General features: G+C 35.1%; 1 protein-coding gene across 2 annotated transcripts in view; it reads right to left on the minus strand.

Moving 5' to 3' along the window:
* Positions 1 to 23,998, minus strand: part of LRBA (LPS responsive beige-like anchor protein) — a 777,508-nt gene that overhangs the window by 67,983 nt on the left and 685,527 nt on the right. For both annotated transcript variants that reach the window (XM_007469901.1, XM_007469902.1), the window contains one exon: positions 4,002 to 4,169. In XM_007469901.1, coding sequence (XP_007469963.1) covers positions 4,002 to 4,169 — 168 coding nt within the window. The remainder of the gene's footprint in view (positions 1 to 4,001; positions 4,170 to 23,998) is intronic.

Genomic DNA, 23,998 nt, shown 5'->3' on the forward strand with positions numbered 1-23,998 from the left:
CTGTTGTGGCCTCTTCCGTTGCGGAGCACAGGCTACGGACGCGCAGGCCCAGCTGCTCTGCAGCATGTGGGATCTTCCTGGACCGGGGCACGAACCCGTGTCCCCTGCATCGGCAGGTGGACTCTCAACCACTGCGCCACCAGGGAAGCCCCCATATTCTTTTTTATAGTTGTGTTTTCTAACCCACGAGTTTAACAGGGAACAACATAAGGGAAGGAACTAACACTTGCTGAGTACTTATGATGGGATAGGTACCATGGCAGGCCTTTTCATGTATTATACAACAGTTAATTCTCCATGAGGTGGGCGTTATCACAGCAATTCCATATACAGAATCTCAGGAAGAGCTAAGTCACACCACTTGTTGGCACTGGAGCCAGGAATCAAATCCACATTTGTTTGTTTATTCTACTGTATCACACTGCATTGTGTCACAAAATTCAGCACTATAATAAGGAATGGCTATGATAAAAGATCATATTTGTTTCAATAACATTCAGAAAGCAAATATGTATACTTATATGAATAATGCTAATGTATATTAATGAATTAATGCTAATAATGCTAAAGTAATGAACTGATATAGTCTTTCAAGAACATTGAGTACCCACCATACACCACAGGCCATGTTTTTTGAGTGAATGCTGAATCTAATATGTAATACATGTTTATATAACATATAATATAAAAATAAATTAAGGGGTGGGACTTCCCTGGTGGTGCAGTGGTTAAGAATCCGCCTGCCAACACAGGGGACATGGGTTCGATCCCTGGTCCGGGAAGATCCCACATGCTGCAGGACAACTAAGCCCATGTGCCTCAACTGAGCCTGTGATCTAGAGCCTGCGAGCCACAACTACTGAGCCCATATGCCGCAACTACTGAAGCATGCCTAGAGCCTGTGCTCTGCAACAAGAGAAGCCACTGCAATGAGAAGCCCGTGCAACTGCAATGAAGAGTAGCCCCCGCTCGCCACAACTAGAGAAAGCCTGCGTGCAGCAAGGAAGACCCAGTACAGTCAAAAAAAGTAAAATAAAATTAGGGTGCAATGAGTTGGAAAGCTCTCCAGTTAAAGTTTAATTTGCTAATAATTAACCACTTGGAGATGTGGGGAAGAAAAGAAACTTACAGCAAAAGTTTTAAATAGTCTTTAGCAAAGGCTGATCATGAAAAATAAATACTGAAAACTTATTTGGCATGGCAGTTCCTCAAAAAGTTAAACATAGAATTACTATATAATCCATCAATTCTCCTTCTGAGTATATACCCCAAAGACCTGAAAGCAGGGCCTTAAACAGGTATTAATATACCCATGTTCATAGCAGTATTGTTCACAATAACTAAAAAGTGGAAACAACCCAAAATATCCATTGACAGATGAATGGATAAATAAAATGTGGTATATACATATGATGAAATATTAATCAGCCTTAAAAAGGAAGGAAATTCTGACCCATGCTGCAACACGGATGAACCTTAATAAAATAAGCCAGATACAAAAGGACAAATATTGTATAATTCCACTTATCTGAGGTACCTAGAATAGTCAAATTCCTAGAGACAGTAGAATGGTGGTTGTCAAGGCCTGAGGGCAGGGAGGAATGAGGAGTTACTGTATAATGCATACAGAGTTTCAGTTTGGGAAAGACAAAAATTCTGGAGATGGATGGTAGTGATGGTTGCATAACAATATGGATATACTTAATGCCTCTGAATTATACCTCAAAAGAGGTTAACATCGTAAATTGTATATTTATTTACCACAATAAAAACCAATATTTGAAGTCATAACATGTTACTTTAAGTGAAAGAAAAAATATAATTTGGTTTACACATGTATGTCAACTACATATCTAATGTCTAAATGGACTATGCCCAATTTCAAATATTCTACCAAGTTAATTTAACAAACATTTATTGTCCCATTGTCTGGCCACCTGCCCAGAATCTGGATTTCGAAAATTTGGTAACCAAAGATACACAACAGTCTTCTAGTTTCCCCTGTCCAATGCGGTATCCACTAGCCATGTGTGGCTGTCTAAATTAACTAAAATTAAACATTCAGTTCCTCAGTCACACTAGCCACATTTCCAATGCACAATGGCCACCTGTGACTAGTGACTACTGTATTGGGCAGTGCAGATACAATGAACATTTCCATTACTACAGAAAGTTCTATTGGACAGTGCTCTTTTAGCTTGTACTGTAAACAGTATATGGTAAACTGCTTTGGTAAATTGTTGATGTGTGTGAGAAGCAGGGTGGGTCAATCCAGAGTAAAAACAAAGAGCCAATTATACTGACTGATCTATAGAGGAAACATCCAGCTGATGGAATGTTTCACTTTTTAACTAGCAGCATCACACAGATACAGAGAGCCATCCTTTACCAACCACATGTTGCACAAATTTTAATGACGGGAAAAGTATCACTGTATCGACTTGGACACACCAATAGACAAATCTTAAAAAAAAAAGGATCCCACATTGGGAGAAATGGTATTAAGTACATTTTCATAGCAGCTCTACAGAATATTATGGAATTTCAAAATTAAAACTACACAGATTTTATAGCAACATAAAATAATATATGCTGGTATGTTAAGCAAAACAGGACATGAAAAATCAAATCTATATTGATTCCATGCATATAATAGCTAAGTAGAGATAGGGATAATTACTACAAGGGAACCCAAAAAAACAGAACCAGGTGGTATATCTGAAAAGTAATTATGGACATTAATAGAACCACTGTTCAAATATTGTTAAAACAATAAAAAAGAAAGTATTTTCTTTTGGGCCTATTCAATTCTATTCTAACAATGAAGTTATGTAACACCATTTGCATGTTTGCTCCAACCTCAATTTCATACACAGAGCTTATGCGTATTTTGTCATGCAGTCAGTTGTTGCTCTAATAAAATAAAATGCCCCCTGAAAGGAACATCTTCAAAGAACTGAAAAACTGGAAGAGTCTTTTAGAGTTCACCTGATCCAGTTCTAAAATAAACTGAAACACAGCAATTCAAAACCTGTGCAATTTAAGATAAATGTGCATTGAGTGCATAGTGCTTTTGTTTGTGTATTAACCTTCTTTATCTAGCACATAAACCAGGTGATAATCGATGTTAGCAAATATATTTAAATATGTACTTTCATATACTGTCAATGTGATCAGGTCATAAGTAGAATTATAAAGAAATACATCAAGTGATGGTGAAAAACGACAAATCTTACTGCAGACGATGTTCCCTTTACAGTGATATACAACTTTCCCTATGAATCAAAACTCCCTGGTTTCTTTAATAAAGTTCTCTTCTAAAATAGTACAGATGTGTAAGGTGTTGTCTGTTCAATTCCATGAACATACATACATCTTTGTATATGATGTACGTTAGCAGGAGGATGTATAATTAAAATACTTTAAAAAAAAAGCAAGGCTGTATGCAGTTTTTGGTGAATACTGTATTTGTCAAAACCATGTTTTGAGTGTTTTACTTTAGAAAATCAATGACAAAGATAAAACAAGTCTCAGTAACATCCAACACCAAGTTTGGTGATGTAGGAAAGTTATAGACTTCATTCTTACTATTAACTTCTATATGGTTATACATGTACTTATGTATCATATATAAATATGTGTTTTATCACATTTAAATAGATTTACGCTTATAATCTTATTTCTTTAATGAATTATTTTCCTAGTTCTTTAAATTAGTGAGTAGCCTTCAAAGTTATAAAAATTAGAAATATGATTATTGATCCTTTAATGGGTTCAAATTGAAAAAGCTCTCATTTTATATTGAGTCAAACATTTTGTTGGAGGGAAGTTCTGGGTTCAAGTCCCAGCTAGGTCACTAACTTAAAGGTTATCCATCCTGCTTAAGGGCACTTTATCCATCTGGTTTCAGTTTCATTATCAGTAACATGAAAGCATGGGGAAGATGAGATCTAATAGCTTCTGGTCTACAGATACCTGTTAGACCCAGTCAGATAACTTACCTCTCTCAATACAGGATCAGTTATTGAATTCAGATTGACAGCTCCTTCATAGGTCAGGTAATAGAACACGTTGAGGGCTCGAACAGCCTCCGGCCCTTGCTGTTTATAGCCAAAAATGAGATCAATCCACTGGTGAAGCTGGCAGGAAACAAATTCACTCTCCAGAGCCTGAAAAAAAGGTGTAGATCTTATTATTATGCTGAATTCTATTTTTAAAGTATACAGAGAAATTTAGAACAAGCAGTAAAGTTTACCTCTAAATGGACCGTGAACAGACTTATTCTGATGTCCTATTTTCCACCAGAATTTGTCCTCCATTTTTATAGAGACTTTGCAGCACTTCTCACACTGAATTACAATCAATTGCTTAGATTTCAGTATTAGTCTACTTGTACTGTAAGCACTGTGAGGACCAGGACTGGGTCTATCTTGGTCACGTTTGTAACTCAGGGCCTGACAGGTACTCATTTTAACGTTTCAAAGAAAGGAGGTCATACAATGTAAATGTTACTTTGGAATAGCAAATGTGAAAATATTAAACATTGACTCTTCACTTGAAATATTTATAATTTTTCTAGGATTACAACATTTTATTGTCTACTGTAACAACTGTAACCAAATTGTTTAGTTATTTCAGCTGAGTTTTTATGCCAACAAATTAGATCTTGGGAGGGATACTTATAATTACTGAATTATTATTCTATGTACTAGTATCAAATCAGACCAAATATTTGATGCTATTAACGTAAGTGTCCAATAAATAATGAATGAACATAATCAAGTTTTCAACAGAAATGCTGGGTTCAAGATCCACTTGCAATTCATCATGACATTCCCAGTTCCAAGCACTGTACCTAAAACACAATAGGTACCAATAAATGTTTCCTGAACTTAATAATGTTAAAAATCCTAAAGAGTTTTAATGAGCAGAGACTTCTTATTTTTAGAAAAGTATTCATACTTATTTAATGTTGTTAAGAATTATTCCAACATAAAAGCTTAGCATTATGGACTAGTCTATCAATAAATAATGTTATTCAAATCACAAACTCAAACTGTGAAGCTTGATTTGAAGCATACCAAGTTGTATCAGGTAATGTATCTCACTGAAATTCTTATTTTTAGAGTCATAAGTGTATGACTGTGATGTATTTTTGGTGTGGCATGCTGCTACGTTTTCAATATTATAAAAAGAAATCTGTTGGTTTAAAAACAAAATTGACTAACTTCTATAGCAAGCAACCAATGAGATATAAATCATCTCGTGACAAAAGACGTTCCTATTAGTTCACAGATGTACACTTGTGTAGATATGTGCTTTATTAAAACAACTGCCTATGGGCTTCCCTGGTGGCGCAGTGGTTGCGAGTCCGCCTACTGAGGCAGGGGACACGGGTTCGTGCCCTGTTCCTGGAGGATCCCACATGCCGCGGGGCAGCTAGGCCCGTGAGCCATGGCCGCTGAGCCTGCGCGTCCGGAGCCTGTGCTCCGCAACGGGAGAGGCCACAACAGTGAGAGGTCCACGTACCGCAAAACAAAACAAAACAAAAAAAACTGCCTATGAATAAGAAAATTGTTTACGGCTAAATTCAAATAATATATTTCCTTTAACTAATATTTAACATGGCTTCATAATATATCATATATCATAAAGTATAAAAAATAATTCTGTAAATAAAACTCTAGGCAATTCTCATATTCTAAAGTATACCTGAATTGAAATATGCCTAAAAAATATTTATTTAGTTTCAATTGTAAAAGTCACTGTTTAAAACATCTCTTATAAAACTCATTATATTTATAAATTTAGTAAACAGCTAAGAGAACACGAAACTGCTTCATATTTTATTTGAAATAAGAAGAGAAGGGCTTGTAATAACTTTCAGGAAAGTCCTATTTTAAGCACATGGATTTAAAATTAATCTGAAAATCCAGGAACTATTAATGCAAGTTGCACACAAAAAATGATATGTTTGTTTCATTAACTTAGGTCTTGGGTAGTGATGGGGTGAGGGGGTGGGGCTGGAGGACATGTTAAAGAGACACATAAAAACAGCAATTGTCTTAATTTGTGAGCAGCGCACTCTACACAAAAGCCCTAAATATGTTCAAATTAGAGCAAGCTGCTTGATTGTCACTGCAGTCTCATGTCACATTAATGCATGACAAACATTAAACCATACACTTAAATGGCAATTTATACCATTTAAATGTTTACTGCCAGACTAGCTCATCACTCATTTAAATGTGACTTTCTGACAGCTAATTTCAGTTAATTTTCTCCAATTCACTTAATTAGAACTTTCAATCAGGGAAGGACCTATACATATCTTTGAGCTTATGTCCTTTTTAGTTGTTCAAAATCTGAGTTAATAAACAGCTGAAAAGCTCTACTATAATAGATTAGCATGTAATATCTCTGAGTCTACAAAAATGTGTGACTATATGAAGCAAACTCACAGTATATACTCTAAGAAAGAACCTACACTTATTTATGTAAATAATACTCTCGCCAGTAGTTTAAATAAAAAACGTTAGTTCATATACACACACACTATTGAAATGATAAAAAGAAACCCCGCATCTAAGCTAATTAAAAATTAATGATTTCAAAATTGTTTAATAAGATAAAACAGTCAGGAGTCTCCTGAGTGTCCGTGGTGTTGTGATTTGAGACTATAAAATTCCAGAAGGCTCAGCAAATGACAAAGTACAAATGAATTTTCTCAATATTAAAGCTCTAAAAAGCAGGGCAATTTTATTTTATGTGTCATCAAAGAATTGTGTCTTCCTAATGTTGATTACTTCTTTATCCACATTCAAAATGGTGAAGTTTGTTAGATTTAGATGCTTAAACCTTTACATCTTGACACCACATCAAAATGTTAAGCAAAAATGCTGAAATAACAGACACGATGCTCACATTATGCCACAAGCACGCATGCACAAGTCACCACAGTGCCATGGTTCATCCCTCCCCTTACCCTGTTACACTTGGTCAGTCCTTAAGGGGTTGACCAGTAATTCACCCAATTATTGGCAAAATCTCTTCCAGAGGTTGATAAACAAATTACTTTAAGGAATAAACTTTAAATACATTTAAAAAATAAACTAAAAATCTCAGCAGTCTTCAATCATTTCTTGCAATATATCAGAGCTTTAAAAAGGGACCCACAAGAACAACTGCCATGGATATACAGGAATTTCCAAAAGTTTAAAAATCATTTAATACAAAGTCAGTTCAGGACTTTAACATCCTTTTGATACCAGTGAATGGCAATTGCCCAACCAAAAGTACATATATGATAATAAACAAATGCACTTACTAAGGACTTGACTGAAGAGGTAAGAAGAAGCTAGAGGAAATTACTGAGGGTAAAAAATACAAATAATTCAAAATGGAAAACCCTGGGAATACATTTTATAACTTCCGTTTTTGAGATTCAAAAACATAAATTAAAAATTCTTTAATTCCCCTTTCATATGTTAAGATTTTTAAAAATACTCTTTATATAAATACTTATTTATATGCACATTTTCAGTCACAAAAAAATAAAAACATGCCAGTGGAATGCTAAGCATCTGAGATTTTTCAAAGCCTTTAGGACAGACAGTCCTCATTAGGACTGGAGTTAAATATGGTTTGCAGCTAGGGGATAGAAACATTCTTCCCATGCTGCTATCAAACCTAACCAATCAATTGTTAGTACTCCCCTAGCAGGCTAGATACATCATTTACATCCAATGTGTGCTCTGAGTAAAATTTGTAAAAAAGAAAATCCACTAAAATGTCCAACACAATACAATAATATTCAACTCATCTGAATTATTATAAAATAAATCAGTGACTAACATTCAATTGTTAAGGTTCAAATAAGACTATGAAAAGACAATCATATGAAGCCTCACACGAATTGTCAATCTAATCCAGGGGGACTCATATTAGTCTCGACAAACTGTCTTGGGGCTGATATCTGTATTTTTAATGAGATCTATTAAGCAGAGACTAAAACACTTGAGATATGCTAAAAAGTAGAGTATACAGATGTCAAATACACACACTTATTAGTAACTTTCATTTGTTTGGTCCACATGCAGAACATCAACAAATTAAAGGTTTAATATTATAAAGAAAATAGTAAATTATTCATAAATAACTCATTTGTGTAGCCCTGTGTCAGAAATAATTATAACATATATGAATATGTGTCTAACAATAAATCTCATTGAAAGATTGCAATCTACGTCTTCCTGAAACTAACCCATTAAGGAAATGAATTATTTACTGATAAAAAATGTTATATAAAATTATTGTTGCCTCTTATAGTGGAGTCAAATAATATGATAACATGTAGAAATCGTTTGCTTTTTCCAAGAAATTCTAAGCTATTTGAGAATAAAAATTGTAAAATAAAAAGCATTAAGCATGTGTTCAGTAATCTATGCATGCTTTAGAAATACTCTAGCAATTTCCTTTTATCTTCAAAAAATCATATTTCCTCTAATGTAAAAACTACGTAAAATCAAGAAAACTAATTTCAATTAACAAAAGAAATTATTAGATAATTGTTTACCTCAAGACCAGGAAACCTTAATTGTGTATTATTTGTGTTTCTCATACTTGTAATTCCCAGATTGATGCTAATATTTAGCTACACTTTTGCTAAATCTTCTCATACCATGCCATTTAAAAAAAGCAACTAAATAAAAGCTATAGATATCTATAGGATAAATAATTTTTATAAAAACTCAAATAAATAAATCAAATATTATTTATAAACTTTTAAGTACAGAAATAATTATATAACCAGAAAGAAATAGGCTTGTGCAGCCCAGATACACATATCTGCACCCCATACTACTACTTCCATTCCCAGGCTTTGAGAAGGCCCAGTTCAATTCCAAGATACAAAATGCCAAAGCTATAAGCTTCAAATAAGAAAAATCACTGACTAATCCTCTTGACTTGATATGCATTTAATTATAAGATGTATTTAATCATATTTTAATGGAAGAAAGTATAAAAATTAGTTTTATAACTTTTTGTACATATAATTAAGAGTCTTAATTCATTTGAGTGTAGATAGTAATAAGTTTCAAAGAGTTAATGTTTGGATTGGCAAAAATGTTATATACAACATTATAAACTTGGAATTTTAAGTATTTTTCATTTTAAAAACATGTAATAAGGCCTTCTTATAACACACACACACACACACACACACACACACACAGATTTAAAATGAACTGGTCTGTTATGTTTGCATGTGCTGGATTTCAAACACTAGTGGTAATGTTTCCTTAACATTGATATATGACCTTTGTAATTTACATTGAAGAAAGCTGTTTTTTTCAGCCTAATTAGAACTGTTTCAAATTTTCCTGCTAAATATATGATATAAAGTCCTTTCAACTTTTTTATTCTAGAGTTTCTTTCCATGTCAACTTTGTTCCAATCAAAATATGCTTTGAATTAAATGATTTTGATTGAATATGTGGATCACATTTCACTTCTAAGATTTAAAGTCCAAAAAGGAAAAGTTTAGCCTGTTCAAACAAAGCAAAAGCAGCCACTTTGCAGAAAGCTATTCACATTTAAGAAGACTGACAAATTGTTTGTGTGCACCATTAGGTCTAGTTTCTGCAATAGTTGCCAGATTTCCTGTCCCCCTAATAAGATACATTAACTCCTTAAATGCTGGCTCTGAATTTGTGATGAATCCAAGTAACCTCAGCAAATTTTTAATTTACCTATATTTTCCTTTTTTGAAATAGATTGAAAAAATAGAAAAGAAAAATTGCTGTTATATCAAATTCTTTGAGAAACAAAGGTAAGAGAAAAATCCACTGTTTTTTCATATTGGACAGATACAAATTCAAAATGTAAATATGTTTTCCAAATGGGATTTTTCCAGATGTGACAAATCCACATTAATCCCCATTTTTTTTAAAAAAAATGCATTAGTTAACCTATTTGAGGATTACTTGTTCAGGTGAAACACAACAGTGAAAATACTGAAGTAGTTCATGAACTATGATCTACTAACATGAGCTTAACATTCTCACACACTGATTACAAATATATCACAAAAATGCTTGTGAATCCAGATATTTACCTTAATATAAACACAGAACAAGAATGTTCAACAAATTTTATATTATTTACAAAGAAAAGTTTAACTTTGGGGGCTTAAAAAAAAGTTTAACTATGTGTGAAGCTGTGATATTAAGAACAATAATTCATGAATGTCAAGGGGGATAAAAAGGAGGATCAAGTATTTAGGAAAAAATTGTGGGATGCTAAGAATAAAAATTTTATCTGACAGTTCAAAAAAATGAAATTTAGTCAACAACACACTGATGTACGGGCTGAAAGGCAGATAGAGAAATCACTCAAGGCGTTCTGTACTTCTAAACTGCCCTTGAACTGTTGGGCAGAAGAGAGATTTTGGAGCCAGCAGCACACTGTTCATTTCTACATTTATACTATTACTAAAGAAAAGTGTGAGTTAGTATCATATCTTGATAATAACCAGCAAGCACTCGTGCATCTTTTGGCAGGAGAATCATTCTGTCTACGATTGTTATTGTGTAGTTTTAAATGGAGTAGTCAACCAGCTGTTATATATTTTACACACTGAAGGCCATGTTTCCTTTGAAATTCATAGTTTTAATCTCAACTGAAGTCTGTATTTCTGTGTGCCAAGATCAAAAGGATTAGGCAAACTTGCACAATTACCCTCCTTTTCAGAGAGATGATTTTTTTCTAATGTTTAAAATAGTCCTACATGCTGACATTTTATCCAACTATTTTCTTTAGAGCTACAAAACATTAAAACATTTAATTAACATTTCAACCTTAGGTCACTCTTAATCTAAAATCTAGGAATTCACAATATACAGATATGTTAAACTAGTTATAGTGTAACACACATAGGGAGATGGAGCTTTTAAAAAAAATCTAATAAGGAACGATAGAGAACAACTATAATTAAAGGATAGATATGATGCATATGCATCAAGATAAAATAAATTTAACAAAAGAGAAGTAAGACAATGCAAAAATAAGGATAAGAAGTACATAAAAATTATGCCATGAAATTCTATAGACTTGTTAGAGGTGTGCCATGTATTTGACATTAAGCTTTCTAGCAGGCAACATAAAGAAACACGAACACTTACAAGAGTCAAAAGTGACTATAATGTAAAAACAAACCAGATGGCCTAGAAAAACACATTATTTCTATTCCTAAGATAAGAAATTCCTCCCTTGGCAATATGATGGAATCCAGGTATGTGACTCTCGGAGGGACTGACTTAATCCTGGGATAGATTTAGAGTATGGACAAATGAAGAGACTACATATTCTTCAGGCAATCATGCATAAACATTATTTCTCTTAGGTGAGGCTTGGAAAGGTAAATTCTAGATTACGTTCGATGACAAGTACCTGGGATGCAGCCATTTTATTTTGTCAGTAAATGTAGAGCCACATGCTTCTGAGCATGTGGACTAACAATCTCTTAAAAATGTGAAAGGAAAGACACAAACAAGACTCTATGGAAGGCAAGCTCACCTTCACTTGGAAGGGAGAGTGGTCTTCCCTAAGACAGATTCAAGATTTTCCTCAGAAAGAAATTCTGGATAAACTTTCCCACATAGATAAATGGCAAGAGAAGCCTCCAAATGCCAATCATGATGTCCAAATACACATAGATGTTAAAATGTTTTAAACCACGGTACTAAATGATCAACCCTTTAAAAAGAATTAGTAAAGTATCCCTAGAAAATTAATTTTGAGCATTGTAAACTGCTGTTATGCTCTCTGAGATAAAGTACTTATAAAAAATATATGCTTAAGTAAATAAAATACTAATCTAAAATTCTTAGTTATCTGCTTAGGTATATAAAAAAAAGAACAGGTTTCCTCTTCAACAACCGTAGAAAAATGTATTAATTTGCTGTATGAACTTCTGGAAGTTTTAATTTTATAGTCAGTTATTAAAAGAAGGAAAACAAACCCCCCAAAATTTAATCCCTTCCCATTTGCTTATCCACATAGATCTGATAAATACTAGCAGTCTCTTGCCTTTGAAGATGCCCAGACCAGAATCCCTACTTATTGCCAGATGTAGTTTAATCCCACAGGGACTCCAGATAAAAACAAGGAGCTGTCTTCATGGCACCAATGATTCTCTGGACTGACTGCCACAAATTTACGTTGGCAAATCAAAATCCTTGGCAAAATAGAACACTTATTATATCACCACTTCCAAGAACAGTCAATAAAGAAAAACTTGAACTAAAGAATATGAATGCATATGTTGAATATGCATCCATATTGTTGAACAATATGACAACAAATGTCAGTTTTAAAGCACTGACAAGTTCAGCCAGAGAATTACACCTGCACTTACTTTGTGTACCCAATTGTATACATGTATATTACGTAGGGCTAAAAGTCTTTTTTCATTCTGCAACTTTTGATTAATATCAGCAGCTCTGTCATCCATTCAATCAACAAACCTTTATTGAGTGCTTACTGTAAGTTCTGTTCTATGCTAGATTCTAGGGCTAAGGAGATCAGATATCCCTTTGGAGAGAGGGTAGGGAGGCAAAGTCATCTCTAAGATGATTACAATAGCTTATGTGAGAGGTACTGAGAACCCCAGTCAAGAAAGAAGCAGTGGGAATGAAGAAGAGGGGACAGATTGCAGAAAGATTTAAGGTATAAGTTATTACTTATACCACCAACTGATTACCAATGTGAGAGGTGAAGGATGACACCCAGATTTCAAGTTTGGACCTTGATCACACTGGATAAGGAAGAGTTTACATGGTAAAAGATTAATTCAGTTTTGAATTTAGCATTAATATTTTGAACTTTAGGGACTTGCCTGGTGGTGCAGTGGATAAGAATCTGCCTGCCAATGCAGGGGACACAGGTTTGATCCCTGGTCCGGGAGGATCCCACATGCCACGGAGCAACTAAGCCCGTGCGGCACAACTACTGAGCCTGCGCTCTAGAGCCCGCGTGCCACAACCACTGAGCCTGTGTGCCTAGAGCCCGTGCTCCGCAACAAGAGAAGCCATAGCAAGGAGCAGAAGCCAGTGTACCGCAACAAAGAGTAGCCCCTGCTCGCTGCAACTAGAGAAAGCCTGCACGCAGCAACTAAGACCCAACGCAGGCAAAAATAAATAAAATTAAATCTTTAAAAAAATATATTTTGAACTTTCTTTTATAGATGTGAATTAACCCTAAGCCTTTCTTGGATCTAAGTCTGATAACTATAACAGAAATTTGTATACTGTTTCAATATTAATATATGTTTATGTTCAATACTGAGATGTCTAAGCCAAAAAATTCTGGGTAACAAAATAACCACCAGACTTTATACCAGTGATGTCCAATAGGAATATAATGCAAGCCAAATATGGAGTTTAAAATGTTCTAGTAGCCACATTTTTAAAAATAGGAATTTTAATATAGTATAATCAAAAAATTATCTAAACATATAATCAATATTAAGTTATTTTGTATTAAATCTTAGAAATCTGGTATACATTTTACAACATACAGCACATCTCAACTCAGACTAGCCACATTTCAAGTGATCAATAGTCACACATGACTAGTGGTTAAAACATTGGGCAGTAAAGCTTTATTCAGTTCCAAATACTGAATCTGCATTCAGATTTTTATAGTATTTTTATAAAAGACAGAATTCAGGGACTAGCAATATTTAACACTTTAAAATATACAGCTTCTCTTGCTGAAAATAGAGATAAACCTTACAAAGCATGAAACACCTGCAGCAGACTATAAAGTGACCTTTGATGCAGTTTTGAAGTGGTCATTACAATTCTCAGTGCCATGAAGAACGGCTATATCTTGGGACATGAGAGCAGAAATATAACATCTTCACTTGTTAAACAGACACAATATTCTGCAATGTATATTCTTCAGCCATTTACAAATATCTGAAGAAATGTGGCAGCATTCAAAACATGGCACTATGACTCCTCTAACAACAAAGGTAAAGGGCTAATTTTACCAATTATGATATCATCTGTAAACTCTCAATCCTTAAAAGTCCTTGGTTAGAATTCTTACATATTATCTACTCAGCTGTATCAGCTATGTACTTTAAGAACTAGCATATAGCCACAGACTACGATTTAGTATAGGAAGCACAATGTTTGCTGAAAGTCAGATACATGAAACCTGTAGACAACACGGATGCATTCATAAACCTCATAAAAATCACCTCATTTTAGCAGCATATGAAACTAGCCTGTTTGCCCACTCTTAGAAATCCCATAACATCTATAATAACAGTCTATGATTCTCTAAATTGTAGGTCTGATTCTTTTGGAATTACCAATGTAATAATGACTAGTAAATAGGGTCAGTCTTGTTTAATTATTTTTATGTAGTTATGAATACACAGGCAATATGAGATCAACAATCTAAACCTTTTGAGAGATTCAAGTAAATCTGTTATTTATGCTTCCTTACCTCACTTTCACTTCTTAACTAATCTCTCGTCTTTCTATTATAGTTACACCACCGAAAATGTTTTTGCTAAGATTACCACCTCCATCTGTCTGAATCCTATGGATGCTTATCACTTCCCCTCTCTGCATTATGGCATTTATGTTTCTAACTCTATCTTCTCTAAGCTTCCTTGCTAACGTCCCTCCAGATTTTCTTTCTGCATTTCTGATTCTCCTTCTCACTTTTTTTTTTTTTTTTTTTTTTTTTGGGGGGGGGGGGAGCCTCTCACTGTTGTGGCCTCTCCCGTTGCGGAGCACAGGCTCCGGACGCGCAGGCTCAGCGGCCATGGCTCACGGGCCCAGCCGCTCCGCGGCATGTGGGATCTCCCCGGACCGGGGCACGAACCCGTGTCCCCTGCATCGGCAGGCGGATTCAACCACTGCGCCACCAGGGAAGCCCTCCTTCTCACCTTTTAATGGAAGGTCTTTTTCCTCTGTCGACATCTTCGGTGTTCGTTCTCCTCGCAACTCAGTCCCAGGCCCTTGTTTCTAATATAACTCAGACCAGATGAGCCAGATTTCAGCTATCTCAACGGACTATTATGACCATCTCCAGAGTTTCAAGTCCAAAACGTCAAATTAGACTATTTCTTTTGCTCTGCCTCAGGTAACTCAAACCTGATACATCAAAAGAATAATGAAGAACTTTTCCTCTTAAACTTGCTTTCTTGCTTGCTTTTCTGGTTATGGAAGGAGACCTTCATCCATTCAGCCAACTCAGAAATGGGGCAGTCATCTAGGCTGCTCCTTTTTCCTCTCCCTCCAAAATATTATCTACTAAGAAAATAAGCCTCCAAAGTATCTTTCAAATTCGTTCTTTCTTTTCCTTCCACTGTGACAATGTTTCGTCCCATGCTTCATTATTTCTTGGCTCAATTATTCTAACACTATCCAAACTGTTCTCTTTCTCTCTAAAATCCCCTCCCTCCATTCAATTCCTATCTAAAACCTGACCAATTCACAACTCTCCTTAAAACTTTTCAATGGTTCTCCTTTCTCTAAAGCAGTGGATATCCAACTTGAACAGCCACTAAGATCACCTGGAGGACTTGTTAAAACACAGATTGCTGGGCTCCCCCCCACAGAGTTTCTGTTTCTGTAGGTCTGGAGCTGAGCCCAAGATTTGCCTTTTTAACAAGTCCTCAGGTAAGACTGAAGCTCCTGGTCTGGCAACCACGTTTTGGGCACCACTACCCCAAAGAAAAAGCCCATCTGACTTACAAGACACTAAGGATTGCTCATATAATGTGCCTCCAGTCTTCTCCCTCCACAGGTGTCACTCACAGCTCACATACTGCATGCCACCTCCTGAGTTAAGTTGAGCGTGCGTACTGTACTGTAATAACATCAAGATCTTTGTTCACACTGCTTTGTATCTCTGTAATGCCCTTTCCGTCATCTTGCTCCCTCCCTGGCAAACTACTACTCATTCTTAAAGACTAAGATCAAGAGAAGCTTCCTTGGTTAAGCCTTGCCCAACCTTCCCTAGGAAGCAACACAAGGCATTTCCTTTCGGTTTCGGAGTTAAAAAAAAAAACAATTATAACTATACACGGTGACAGCTGTTAACTAGACTTGTGATCATTTCACAAACATGCAAATATTGAATCATTCTGTTGTACAACTGAAAGTAAGATAATGTCATATGTCAATTATATCTCACTAAAAATTAATATTAAAAAATGTATGTACACACAAACGAATAAAATATTGAATGCTTTAATGGTAGCCTGAGCTTTTCCTTAATGGTACATGCCACAAGTATTATATTTTTTGTTATATTATATATTATCACAAGTTACATATTTATTTGTTTAGTTTCTTATTATCCATCTCCCTCACTAAACAAAATGGTGCAAAAGGGTAGACACTATGCTGTCTTTCTCATTGCTATATTCCCAAAGACTAATAAGTAGTAGGCACTCACAAAATATTTGTTGAATGAATAAATAAACACATCACTTAATCTATTTCCCTAATTAGTTACTGCCATGTCTGTTTGATCTTCGTAATGACAGCCCCAAAGGGCAGGTGTCATATTCTTCCAATTTTGTGATCACAGACCCAATTACCCAGCAGGCCCCTAAAAATGTCTGTTGAATGAATGAATGGCATTTAAGAAATTCTTGTGATTTAGCACAATTCAGCATCTATGCTGAGGGACTATGTTCTTAAAGCATTGTATAAGAAGCATGAAATTGACCATAGAAACTTTATCCAGCTGATACTGTGCTAATTTGGCAGAGTTTTAGAAAATGTGAAGAATTTCTGTGATTACTAGTCATTACAAATGATTTGTCTACAGTTTGCTAACCACACAATCAAATTTAGGGTAGGCTGATTACATGGAAAGAAGAAAAAGTGAAGTGGATATTACAGTATCATCTTTCATACTTTATTTTCTCTTGAACAATGTCAGGAAGATGGATGCAAATAAAGTCATTTATAACCTTGACAAAGCCTCTAGAAAGACCACATATTATGCAAGGAAAATGCATTTGAAGGTCCTTCTGGAAGAAATTCACTGACCAACTAAACAACACTAAAATAACAGGAACATCGGCACTTAACATTTAGTGACTGCGTATAATTTGCCCGGTTTTATGCCAAATGTCTTACATGGACTATTTTCTTTAATCTTCACAGTAATCTTATGAGATAAGCAGTACATCTAAAAAAATTGTTTTACAAATGAGGCTAAGAATGCTAAGTAAACAGACTAATATCACACAGCTAGTAAATGTCAGAACCCAAATGTGACTCCTGAAGCCATGTCAGTACACATCGTTTTGAAAAATTCTGAAATAGAATGGTATATGCCAAAGCTGCATTATGAAACTTCTAAAAATATGAAACCATTTCATACCAAGAATTATTTTTAATGGGTTTCACATATACCATTTGGTGACACTAGTATTAAGTATTGCTGAGTATACACTAAATCTGGTGTGCCATGTCAACCCGAAGGCTTTATTTACAGATTTTATTGTTCTTTCAACTGGTTTTCACTTTTACACCTGCCTTTCAAAACTAACACTTTTACCTTGTATTATAGTTTATTTTTCTACCTTGCTCACTAGTAGCTGAATTCCTGGAAGGCAGAGATTATATCTCATTCTTGGAACTGAGCACACAGTAAATACTCAATAAATATTTATAGGGCTTCCCTGGTGGCGCAGTGGTTGAGAGTCCACCTGCCGATGCAGGGGACACGGGTTCGTGCCCGGGTCCAGGAAGATCCCACATGCCACGGAGCGGCTGGGCCCGTGAGCCATGGCCGCTGAGCCTGCGCATCCGGAGCCTGTGCTCCGCAATGGGAGAGGCCACAACAGTGAGAGGCCCGCGTACCGCAAAAAAAAAAAAAAAAAAAAGAATTATAGAGCTAAATAAGAAATTATATTCTAGGCCTCTTTTTCACTAATTTAACTGTATATTCATTAGGAGATTTTAAAAATCGAATTTAAAAAATCAGTCTTTAGAGCAAGACAGAGAATACCAATATATTTGTTAATTGCTAAGTCCAAAGACCCTCAATAAAGAAGCAATCCATTAAACTACTTTGCTCTGAGAATTAACAATAAGAGTTCATTCTGCTAAACATTAGCAACTTAAAACATGTGATTTCATATATTTTAATGTGTATCACATTTTGTTTTGACACATAAACTATTTGATTTCTTTAAATCAAACTACCCTGCAAAAAGAAAGGAGAAAATTTCTCTTATTTCCTATTTAAATAAACACTTTCAATTAACTACCAAATTCGATACATGTTTTTGTTAATTTTTAGAAAAGTTTTTAAATACTTTCATGCAATAACACTGTCTCAAACTATCTACTCAGGGCACTGACTACACATTTTTCTTTTATTTTTCAAGAAGTATAGCACAGGGACTTCCCTGGTGGTGCAGTGGTTAAGAATATGCCTGCTAATGCAGGGAACACGGGTTCAAGCCCTGGCCCGGGAAGATCCCACATGCTGCAGAGCAACTAAGCCCATGCGCTCCAACTACTGAGCCTGCGCTCTAGAGCCCACGAGCCACAGCTACTGAAGCCCATGCGCCTAGAGCCTGTGCTCTGCAACAAGAGAAAGCCCATGTACAACAATGAAGACCCAATGCAGCCAAAAATAAATAAATAAATTAGGAGAAAAGAAAAAGGATAGCACAAATATTATTTGTCTATGTGATTTTAGTATCTCTTAAATGTGCCACTTGGCAAACACTTTTAAATTAAACTACTATAATAATAAAAATGTCAAACATCAAACTGTTTTGAGACTTTTTTTAAGCTTTTCAGGTGACCTTTTCTATAAGCTGGTAAGACACACTAAAGTACTATAAAAACACAGTTGGAACCACTACCTTTATTATGTTAGGAGAATCGGATCGAGACATAGATGCATTCATTCTGAAAGACCATCATTTTCCTCCCTTGTTGTTCAAAATTATTAACTCTTCTTTATAGAATGTCTACAGTTTCAGTTAAATTCAACTCAAAGGATGCAGTTATAAGGTCAGAATCTATCAAATATATTATTAGCAATGTAAGCATTTAAGTTTTTTTTAAATATGTAGGTGAAAAGACAAACAGCAAGGCAAGAGTTAATTGAAACATTCCTCTTTAGAGCAACTGCATTGATGAGTGGGGGCTAGTGGATGGCGGGAGGAGGGAGCAAGGCAGAGAGATCCAGAGTTAATCAGGGAGCAAATCCAAAGCCAGGCATGGATAGGCCTCACTAATGAGTCTCAAGTACCCTGCAGTGGTTTTCAAACTTAACTGGCTTCAAACGATGCCACCCCATGACAGAATGCAGCTAGCCATAAGAGGAGGGTGATTAGAATAAATGACTGGAGTAATTAACTCTGATGTGAAACCACCTGATTGGAAAAGAGAAGCCAAGAGCTATTTAGCTGATGGTCCTCCAGTAGAAAAAGGAAGCTTTCCCTTTCTCTTGTGTGGGTGTTCAGTTAGAACTCAACTCTTTCAAGTAGGCATTTGGTAGCACTAATGAAAAGCAGCTTTCATTCAAGGGCCTTCCCATTCATTTTGAAAGGGGAAGAAAATAAAAGCTTCAAAGTAGAACTAATTTACTTTACTCCCCTACCTCTCAGTGAATTTGGCATTAGTGAAGTCTGCATTAGTATTAATGCTAACAATCTACCTCCAAATAATGTCATCAAATACCCAAAATTGTTATTTATGAAATAACCAGATAAGAATAATTTTAAAAAATTAAAAATTTTTCTTTCTCTACAAATATTTTCCATCACATGTACATCTTAAACATATACAATTTTTATTTGTCAATCATACTCAATAAAGCTGGAAAAAATGTTTTACACAGAAAACTTTAAATTTATAATAATCGTTGATCAGTGTCAATACTTCCTTTATAAAATCCATTGGGATCATCATTCCTATAGCAAGAGACCCCTGAGTAGGGGAGAAGGATATAAAGTACAAATGGTGTCCATTTGCTTTTGAAGAGAAAACAAAAAAAGAATAATGTTAAGTCAAGGAAAGAAAGAATACATATTTTTGCAAAAAGTCAGCTTTCTTACAGTGCAAATTGAGCCAAAGAATCCACCACACTCTCTAGTCTGCTTTATTTTACAAAGAGGGGAATTACAAAGACTGGGGGAATTACTACCTGCTGTTTTACAAGTAATCATCAATTCATTGGCCCAATGTTGTTCTGTACCTGCTGCGTTAATGTTCCTAGACACACCCCTCCCCCTTAAACAGGTCCACAAGCTGCCCAGGAGCAACTATGGTGTAGTATAGCACATGTAACTTAGCAAATGTTTATGCCTAAACTCGGATTTATTTGACAGCTTTACACCTTTGGGTATGATATAATTAAATGTTTTGACAGCTAAACAAAAACTGTATAAATTTAAAAGCTATTAGGAGCTCAGCATCTAGAATCAAAATTTGCTTATACCCTAAACCATTTTTAGCCATGCATTCCAATAAAAAGCACAAAGAGAGGGGCAAATGTCTATCCAAATGTTTTAGCTAATTCTTTCACATTTCTCTTATGAAGAATATTCCACTTACAAATACTACCAATGATTTTAATATCAACAAAGGGAACATAAGCAGATTTAAGATAAAGCCTAAACTTTATCTCTGGCTATTTTCTATAATTTTAGAAGCAGCAATACTAAAAAGGCACAGACTAAGATATATGTAGTGTATTATTTAAAAGGCCACTATGTGCTATTTAAAAGGATTTAAAGCAACACAAGGAAGGTGAGTGGTCCGTCAAACTCAGCCACCAGTGACTCAGGAGTTAACTTTCATTCTCCAAAGGTGCCAGGTTCCAGATTTTCACAGTACCCTGTGCTGCTGCTTGTTCCTCTGAGATCCCAATTCTTGCTTCTTGTGGAAGAGAGGAATCACAATGCCTACCTTTAGAAAAACTCACTGTTCATCATCTGAGCTCCAGAAAACGTTCCCATCAGTAGCACTATTCAAACACATAGATTAAAAACCTCAGACACTTCTCTAAAAAAACAAAACAAAACAAAACAAAACCCTATAAAGCAAAATTGTCAATTAAACTATCTTTTTTTTAAAATGCAAGGCCAATTTATATCTACTATATTGCATCATAGTATCATTCTGGAAAGCACCCTCATAGAGTACTGGCTTATAGTCAGAACCACTACTGAAGCATTTGGACTCTATCAAATATATAAAAACATTTAAAATCTACTTTTCATTATGTAATGACCTGAGGGGATATTTCCTCACTAAAGGTAACAATGATCTGTTGTTTATTTTGAAAAAAATCAGTGAAATGTTTAGAAACCAGCTCACTTCTCCTGTGATGTTTATATTTCACTTTATCATCCCTGTTGGAAAGACAGTTCTGAAGGAAGAAAATACTATGAAGCAAACCCTGTTTAACTTACACACGCTGATGTCAAGTAATTTAAGAAAACATATTCTAAAAAGAGCTTCTTATGTACACATTTAAAAACATAACTGCATTATCTAATTCTCTTCCTCTCGCTCTTGTGAACAGGATGGATGTCTTTTTGTGTACCATATTTGGATCTACTGGAACACAGCATGAAAGTGGATTTAACTTTTTTGAGTTTTTAAATATCTGACAGTGTATGGAGGATAGGGAGGTGGGGACTCAGAAGCTGACAGCTGCAATCTGGCTTTTTTTTTTTTAATGAATGAACTTTGAGTCATCTTATAAACTCAGTATTCCTAGAAGATGGGCAGCTGTTTGAAGACTTACTGAATTTAGACCCAAAGGGAAGTATTACCTGGTATAAATTAAGAAATTGATGTTATTTAAATACTACATATTGAAGATGTCCTCTTCTTAGGAAATATTATCCCAGTGTCTTTATTTTATTATTTCATTGTTTCTCTTTTCCATGGACAACATGTTTTGAAAAGAGTTATCAAATAGTCAAATGTTATCAAATACATTTGACAAGATGTATATATGTCTGCCAGACCTTCTGATTAGAATGAGACAACCACTGGCACTGATCTAATTCAGCCAAAGCACAGGAACTAGAATTTAACCCATGTTGCCTTTTTATAGGTAAGAGATCTACGCTCAAAGCATTGAGAAATTGCCGTGGCAGCTCTAGGGGTACAATGACCTTTGGTTGAGATCCATTAAACATTAATAAACATATCATGCCTAGTAAAATATACTAATTTCATAAACCTACGACTCCACTTGACTGTAAGATGAACCTTTATTTCATGGATTGCTAACAAATAAAAAGAGCTGCAAAATGATAACAGAATGCTACGTGATACAGAATTTTAAAATTATACTGATTGAAAGAGCTATCAGCTAGTGGGAAGCAGCCGCATGGCACAGGGAGATCAGCTCAGTGCTCTGTGACCACCTAGAGGGGTGTGACACGGAGGGTAGGAGTGAGACGCAAGAGGGAGGAGATATGGGGATATATGTATATGTATAGCTGATTCACTTTGTTATAAAGCAGAAACTAACACACCACTGTAAAGCAATTATACTCCAATAAAGATGTTAAAAAAAAAGAGCTATAAGACTTTTGACTTAGATTTTATTAAGTATTGTACATATGTAAAAAAGAAAATATAAATGAAATTAACTGGTTATTTATAAAACGTTTCAGAGTCCAAGTCTTCTGAATTACTTCCTGATTTGAAGTTGTTGAAATCTGTGTTATTCTTCACAATACTGTTCTCACTGCCTCTAAAAGCATTAGTGATGCAGCATCTTTTAAAAAGAATTCTCCACTATTAACCTTTGGAATTTTCTTCCAAGCCTCAGACATGCATTTTATAAATTTTGATGCTGACATTTTCTTGATCTCCCTGCTTTGTTTTTTTTTTTTTTGAAGCTGTCAGTGCACTTCTCATGACTACTCTACCTTGATGCTCTTCTAACTGTGTTTATATGTCTATTAACCATGATACCTCTATCTGAACACCTCTACTATGATAACTCTATCTTAAAACTTACTAAAATACATTTTAAGATGTTTGGTGGAGCAACACTGTTTAGTGGAAGACAGCTTGGCAGTTTCTTATGAGCTAAATAACTTCTTACCGTATGATCCAGCAATTGTACTCCTTGGTATGTGCCCAAATGAGTTGAAAATTTATGTCCACATGAAGACCTGTACATGAATGTTTACAGCAATTTTACTCATAATTGCTAAAACTTGGAAGCAACCAAGATGTCCTTCAATAACTGAATAGATAAATAAACTGCGGTATATCCATACAATGGAATATTATTCCTCAATAAAAAGAAATGAGCTATCAAGCCATGAAAAGGCACGGAGGAACCTTAAATGTATATTGCTAACTGAAGGAAAGGCTACATACTGTATAATTCCAAATGTATGATATTCTGGAAAAGGAAAAACTATGGAGACAATAATAAGATAAATGATTGCCTGAATGTGGAGTGGGGGGAAGGGGGAAGAATGAACAGGTGGTACTCAGGGGATTTTTAGGGCACTGAAACTTCTGTATGCCACTGTAATGGTAAACACATGTCATAATACATTTGTTAAAGCCCACAGAATGTATAACACAAAAAGTTAACCCCAATGTAAGCTATGGACTTTAGTTAATAAAAATGTATCAATATTGGCTCATTAATTGTAATAAATGTACCACACTACTACAAGATGTTAAGAACAGGAAGAACTGGGGGCAAGAGGAATGCAGGGTGTACACTGAACTTTCTTTATGATCTTCCCAATTTTTAAATAAACTTGAAACTGCTCTAAAATAAAGTTTATTATATTTTTAAAAATGATGTTTATATGTCTGCCTTTTCCTCCACTGAGCTATAAGTTACTTAAAGACATGAGTCACAGCTCATTTATCTTTGGATCTCACACCTAACACAGTTACTAGGACATGTTAGGGGGTTCCACTGCTACTTTTTGAACCGC

The sequence above is a fragment of the Lipotes vexillifer genome, unplaced genomic scaffold, assembly GCF_000442215.2.
Source record: "Lipotes vexillifer unplaced genomic scaffold, Lipotes_vexillifer_v1.1 scaffold755, whole genome shotgun sequence".
NCBI lineage: Eukaryota > Metazoa > Chordata > Mammalia > Artiodactyla > Lipotidae > Lipotes > Lipotes vexillifer.